The 7,563-nt window shown below is 36.7% G+C and overlaps 1 protein-coding gene across 1 annotated transcript in view; it reads right to left on the reverse strand.

Moving 5' to 3' along the window:
- Nucleotides 1-7,563, reverse strand: part of LOC104466357 (tolloid-like protein 1) — a gene marked incomplete at both ends in the record, with an annotated part of 65,280 nt that overhangs the window by 22,151 nt on the left and 35,566 nt on the right. The window contains 3 exons of the mRNA XM_010079743.1: nt 1,969-2,114; nt 3,201-3,317; nt 4,727-4,829. Coding sequence (XP_010078045.1) covers nt 1,969-2,114; nt 3,201-3,317; nt 4,727-4,829 — 366 coding nt within the window. The remainder of the gene's footprint in view (nt 1-1,968; nt 2,115-3,200; nt 3,318-4,726; nt 4,830-7,563) is intronic.

Raw genomic sequence — 7,563 nt, forward strand, 5'->3', positions numbered from 1 at the left:
TAGAGAAGAGGCCAGCACCCACCTCACTACACCCTCCTTTCAGGTAGTTGTAGAGAGTAATAAGGTCTCCTCTCAGCCTTCTCTTCTCTAAACTAAACAACCCCAGCTCCCTGAGCCGCTCCTCATAAGACCTGTGCTCCAGACCCTTCACCAGCTTCGTTGCCCTTCTCTGGACTCGCTCCAGCACCTCAATGTCCTTCTTGTGGTGAGGGGCCCAAAACTGAACACAGTATTCAAGGTGCGGCCTCACCAGGGCCGAGTACAGGGGCACAATCACTTCCCTAGTCCTGCTGGCCACACTGTTTCTCTCCCCTGTCCAGCTCAGGATGGAGAGCAACAGAGCAGCTTTTGTGGGTGCTCGGCATCAGTCAGGGTCAACCCGCCACATGACCACTCCACTATACTTCAGTTCAATTTCCTCTTTCTTCTTGCAAGGTGTCAGTCCATGTGTTTCACCTCTAGAGAGTGCCACAATACTAAATAGTCTGGAGGGAAAACTGGACATTTCTTCTTACAGCCTTAAGCACTAGACTACAAAATTTTGCTTTCATTTGTTGGTCATTTGCTTCTAATTATTTTCTATATGGTGAGGCATGAGCGTGCCATCTTCACACTTGCAAATCGTCCATAATTTCATGATTAGAAAAAGGTCCTGCAAGATAAGGAGATGGAATTTGATGCTCCCAGAGGTGATATTGAACTGAGGTCAGTTCAAGCAATAATGTACCGTGTGTGTAAACCGACGCTGAGCATCTTCTTGGAGATCAAATACTGTGGCAAGTCTCTTATGCAGGGGCATAGTGCCATTCCTCTCGGATCACACTAAAAAATACCGAGTACCAATGGCAGACTAGAAAAGCTCCATATCTAGTCAGTAAATTATTATATAAAGTTACTGAAAACATTGTTCATTTTCAATAGTTCTTAGAAAGAGAGACTGACATACTATATTAAGTAATCTTGAGCCAGGCCATGCAGAGTCTGAATGGCATTCGTAAAACTCTTTGAGCAGGGAGAGCCAATCTTATCTGCACTAGACCCGAAATTAATTCAGGATGTGAAAAATGGAAAATGAAGTAGAATCTATGAAATTATTAAAATTTCCATTGTCTGTGTTCATAACTGCTTATAAAGTCCCAAACCCTTGTTATCTCATGATCAGATGTTTCACCAGTCATAGCATAAATGTGCCATACCCCTGAAATCTGTCTACAAGACTGAAATTACAGGTTGGAAATCATAACCATATTTACGATATCTGTGTTCATGTCTATGTGCACCATAAAGCCAAAAAAGTTTAGATTAAAAAAAAAAGTGTTCTTCATGTCAGTACTGCTGAGGCATATTCAAATAAAATACATGAACTACAAACTTCAAACCAGTGTATCATGTATGTATAAAGACATATGAAATACTATTTTTCTTTGTTATACAATAGCTTACCACTGTTCAACAATGTCACACACAGAGAGATGTACACTGAAGACATACAAGTATGACTCACCATGTTTTTTTTCTTCCCTCTCTAGATATAGATTCGTAAACTGAATTTAAGTAAGCACTTTTTTTTTTTTTTCTTTCTTCTCAAAACAGAAGCCAAAAAACACAGTAGTTTCTTTGGAAATAGACATTCCTTTTTAACAATAAGATTTAGCAAAGATAAAAAAATTGCTATTATTTTAACAGAATATTAAAGCAGCCTTGTTGAATTGGATTATGTATTTGCTAAACTGCAACTATTGTCAATGCTTTAAACGTTCCAATTCAGATAGCACAGAAAACATGAAAAAACTTTAATCTCGAAAATTTCTGCAGAAAGGATGATTTCCTGGAGAGTAGAATTGGATTCTGGAGCTTAATTTTCATAGAGAACTCTTAAATTCATTCACAGGTTTAATGAGGATTCCCTTAAATGTCACTGTCACTTATCCAGTAGATGTTTTTCTGAGACCAGTTAAAAGGCTTTACCTCAAATGCTTGAAAGGTTAATCCTACATTGTAGTTTTCTGACACTGTTATTTTCCACACACATTCCTTCATTGGTCTGTAGTCATCAGGATAATTGGGAGACTGGATCTGGCCTTCATTTTTGTGGATTTCACCTCCACAAATAGCTGACAAAAGCATAAAATTCTTATTGTCAATTATGACATTTCCCGTTCCCCATGCCCAAACTGACATTTTATACTCCACTTTTTAAAACTAATGATAAGATGATTTTGGAGAAGACTTAAGTCTACCATGGACAAACTCTTGAAAACACAATCCATTTAAACCACTTTAAGTATTTCAGCTAACTAATATAATTCAGCATTTCTAATATCTCTAAACATGTCTACAACGTTCAGAAAGGCTTTGAACTCACAGATGATCTGAGTCTATGCATTTTACAGAATATATTTAAAAGGTCACAAGAATTAATTTTACTTCTTCTCCAGCTTTGAAATACATTTAATAAACATTCTTTGTTAACATTTATTGACCTTTAGAAAGAGACAAAAGAGACAAATCACATTTTATAATGATCTATGCATCTTAACCTGCAGTTTATCACTTCAAGCTTACACTGAATTTGAAGAAACAGCTAATAAAAATAAAAAAATATATTTTCATGAAAAGTAAATGCACTTTTCAGGGTCCACACTGATAATCATGTGATGATCTGTGAATATCAACTAAATCATGCAGTTTACTATCATAAATTCAATATTTAAGCAAACACGCTCTATTTTAAACAGGTGAATGTTGACATATTCAATGTGTGCGAGTATCTCTATTAAGTAACCCCAGAGAATATGGAAAACTTAGGACAGATTTTTATGAAGAATAAACAGAAAGTACTCTAAGAAATCTTTCCACACATTAAGTACAAGAGCATGCACACTCAGTTAATTAAATGACTGGTAAAAAGTGCTTATGAATATTATCAGAGGTGTCTGTGGAAAAGAGGTCATCTGAAATTTGATCACAGGAAGAGTTTCAAAATGTCCTGTTAACATTAACATTAAGTTAACATCTACTAATGTTATCATCTAATGTTAACATTAACATTAAGTTAACATCTACTGTCTCTTTTAGTAATAAAATATTGGTTTCATATTAGGTTATTTCTGACTTTTTTTTTTTTAAATATCTAAAGGTATCCAGTTAATATTTTTTCCTCCATAATCAAGTCATTTTTAATGCTGTAAGAGGCTTACCTTCATAAATTGCTGCAAAACCTTTCCCAACCCAGTTGCTGCTGCTGCGGAACTCAATCCACATCCTGCTGTCAGAGGATGCAAGGACTTCTGGCAGTTTGTCACCACAAAACCTGCCTAAAAACATGCAACCGGTAACTGCATTTTCTGCCGCCTCTGAAGCCAAACGCTGCAAACATTTATACAAGTATTTAACTTTATAAACAGGAGTAGCATAACCAACTCAGTGGAACTGTTCACACACTTATGGTTAAGCACAAGTGTTTCTGCAGATCAGGACCTCACACACAAAGATTTTATTATAAAGCTTTCAGTAGTTCTTTTCATTGCAGCCAGGCTCATAAGTATAAAACCTTAGGGGAAATAATCAGAAAAATCATTGTTATAGATTGTTTCTATACACTCAAACCCAGGCACTTTGGAAGGGGAAAGTGAGTACTAATCTTAAGAGATGAATGTAATCTAGGTCACAGTAATACTGCTCATTGTGTCTAAGGACGAAAGAGATTTAAAAACTAACATTCAAATGACCCCAGACTATATTATCCTCTTAAATTCAGCCTAGGTAGGTGAAATTTCTGTTTGTCTAAGTGATAGAGAAGGAAACTGGAGGAAAGGGTAAGTACTGTCTGGTCTTAATTGTTTCTTCTTTCTTTTCTTTTTAAGGCCAAGAAAATATGTGCTAGTGTTAAAAAGCTGCCCTCTGTATCTACTTCCCTTTTTTTTTTTTGCTGTTAGGACACTAAAAACTAGTTTTAGTCTCCATTCTAAAAACAAAAAAAAGCTAACCCATGAAGTTGGAGATGTTCATGTTTCCTATGGTCTGAAATCCCCAGTTTCAATCATAGAAGATCACAGGATGTCAAACCAAGCCTCTGGATTGAGCAGTGGCATTATGTATTGTGAAATTCCCCCACCAACCCTCTGAATCAAGAAAAGGATGGCTGCAGCCAGTTGCACAGTAGTTGCACCTTTAAGACTTAATTCATTATTGCTTTGCATGTCTTCTTTTCTGCAAGAAGAGGGAAGAACATGCAAAGAAGAAACAGAAGTAATCTTCTATTCATAATTTTAAAAGTACAGGAACAGAGCTGGTAAACAAACTCTACAGAGTGTGCTCTCAGCCACAGTCCATGTGCTCATCAACGTACCCTATGGATTTCCCATCACATGTGCTACAGACTTGTCTGTATACAATTTCCCCATTTCAGTGCGCAAAGCTATGGCAACTTCATATTTTAATACCCATAAGCAAAGCAAAAAGTGGCACATTTTGTAGTTTTCACCTTTCCACACATGAAGCAAATAACAGCTAGCTGCTAGCTGCAACGAAAAGGAAGGTTTGAGGCTTGAAGTCAAATAAATGACTCGCTTGAGGCCATTTAGAGTTTTTGCCATCCCTAAGTTTAGATACATCCTAGACACCTAAAAACCAAGAGGTTTGTTGTGAGTTCAACAGCAAGCAAGTCCACTGGACTGAATGAGTGTGGTAACTATGGTCAGTGCAGCATTCAACAGTTGCATACCAAGCAGAGGCGATTTTCTCCAGTAGCCATCTCTTACTTCAATATAGTCGTACCAACAGAGACTGCTCTTGTAAAGGTCCATGGTGGTGAAGTTTAGAACAATCTGCAATCAGAGGAGAACACCTAATTAAATCACGTGTGGTTAATACTGGACAATGATCTGAACAACATTCTACAGAACTGAAGCCAGAGCAGTCACCCGTAAGAAGATTCCAACGGCTTAGACAATTAACCTCTCTTCAATTATTTTTTATGGTAAGTTGAAGTTGTTTGGGAACATTAAAAGTTTTTATTTAATCTTACATATTTGAACAGATTCAGACAGACTGCTCACATTTAATTGCTTATAGGGAGCTTTTCACTGAGAAGGAAAAATCTGAAAATGTTAATAAGGTAAAATAATGTGCTAATATAATTTTAAGTATGTTATTTGACAATTCTCCTGTCAATTCCTCTTCCATTCCATTCTGATTACAATCAGCACTGACAGATTAAAAAAAATAATTGTTGTTTTATTTTGGTTTGTGTTTCCTTCTACTACTGTTTTGACAAGATCATTTACTCTGACAAGTTCAATATTTACAGTGGTTGACAGTAAGGCTGAAAGCAATATCACTAAAACAAATGGTACATAGTCCCTTAATGACTCTTAATGAAGCTGTAATAAATCTTTTTATACAGAAATATGAGTTCTGTGCATTTCTGGAACTTTTGAACTTAGACCTCCAATTTTACTGAGCACATCTGTAAATGAGCATATTTTCAATACATAGTATCAGGACTACCTCAGACCATTACACTACACTTTGGTTTAAAAATACTAATCCTAAATTGCCATAAACTTACACTCTAACACAGGAGCAGGATTCATCCTGGATCACAGGATGACACAATAGCTACAGTTTGGACCCTGACAGACAGTTTTAACATCATGGCTTGCAATTTCAGGGATAATCCAAACAAGAAGATTAAAAATCATTCATATTTTGTATCATAAAATAATTTCCAATTCATACCCTTTCATTGGATTTAGGTGTAGTTGGAAAAAGAACTCCTCTTCTTCCAAATCAGTTCCTCAGTGTAGATTAATAAATATTGCAACCCAACTAAAAATCTTTATTCACATGTGGGTATACAAGTGGTTTTATTTTTAGCTTTGATCCTAGGAACTCACAATCGAAACCTGCCATTATAAAGCAAACAAATTGCTGCACAGTAACAAATACCTCACACTGTAAAAAAGTATCTCCATGGCAGCCTATGAAGCAGCTGTGAGTGTCAGTTGAAAGGAGAGGAATTTACCCTAAGTCCAGCTGCAAGGAGGAAATACAACACCATAACTAGAACAATGGGCCCAGATAGTCAGACAGGATGGTTTACTTCATCTCCTCTGAAGGCACGACGTGCCTCCCCCCACCACAACATAGTACAGTATGAAACCAGAAAAGCAGAACTTTTTCAGACTGTTTAATTTGAAGAAGATAAAATCTATTAGCTATTGGAGGAAGCTAATTTAAAGCTAATATAAATCTCAGTGGTTTGGGTTTGTATGTTAGATGGTAGAGAGCCACGATGAGGCTCTTCTCCAAACAAGACAAAATTGAGACAATCTTTCATAGCAAAACACTGTATGTCCTAACAGGCTAGCAGGGGTCTTGCTTTCACTTACTTTCTGCAAAAAATAACCAAGTACATCTATACAAGCAATTGCATTCTCAGAAATCTCTTTTGTTTTCAATGGAGAATGGGAAACTTTCTGATTTAAGATTAAAAGCTGTTTCTACAGCCTTGTGTTGACAGACAGTCCCTTAGTGCTGACACTACTGACTGGGTGGAAGAGAAAGCTCACAGGTGATCCTATTCAGCTTTCACCTTTACTATTATGATGACACAGGAAACAGAAAACGTCTGTAAGGCTACACAGAAAACCCAACAGCCAGAATTCCTGTACAGTGAGGCACATTCTGCTGGCAGCCACAGCCTTGTGGGATGAAGGTATGGGACACAAAACATGCCAAGGACCACCAGGAGATAAATGAATACCTGTTCTGACGTTTGAGTATGGCCAAACATGTATAACCACAAGCTGCTACCACATCCACAAAACCTGCAAAAGGGTTGCTTAAACAGCAGCCTGCCTCCAGCACTGTGTTCTCCACATGAACATCCTGCAAGCACCTTTGGTATGTTTTTAGTGTAGCAGATGCAACAAATCTCACCTGCTTTCCTTCTTTTGGCCACTTCTTTCTGTCATTTTAGGGCCACAAAAGGAGGCAATAATTTAGTCTCAGATCTATATGCAAAGAATGTCTGCTTCAATGTTAGTTTGACACTTTGGAAATGTACTTAGATAATATTAACTCATGTCCAGGCTGCCTTTGGCACTCTGAATCTTAAAGGCGTATAACAGTGACTAGTCATCAAATTATATCGTAGGCTTCCTTCCTGAGCTTGGAGATGAAAATGGATTAATCTGAAATCAGACACAATTGCTGTGCAATCCCTTCTCTTTGTTGCAACAGGAATTGCAATAGAAAATAATACATTTAAGGAAAACATGTTCCTTATACTGAAAGGTTTACAGTACTAGATATTCTAATATCTTGAACTATTTTTCAATATATGTACCCTTTTCCTGAACTTTGAAAATTATGTAAATTAAGTCCTAATGAAAAAAACAGTTTCACTTAATATATTGTATTATGTAGATAGGGGATGTGTCCATAAGCATGGAATTTCAAAAGATAATTAAAGGCTCACCCATTTAATAATCAGTGAATTAGAACAATAAAGAGTTTTAATTTATAAATTACATCAAATCAGTGCTTAATTTGGGG

Source organism: Pterocles gutturalis, unplaced genomic scaffold, assembly GCF_000699245.1.
Source record: "Pterocles gutturalis isolate BGI_N339 unplaced genomic scaffold, ASM69924v1 scaffold19914, whole genome shotgun sequence".
Lineage (NCBI taxonomy): Eukaryota > Metazoa > Chordata > Aves > Pterocliformes > Pteroclidae > Pterocles > Pterocles gutturalis.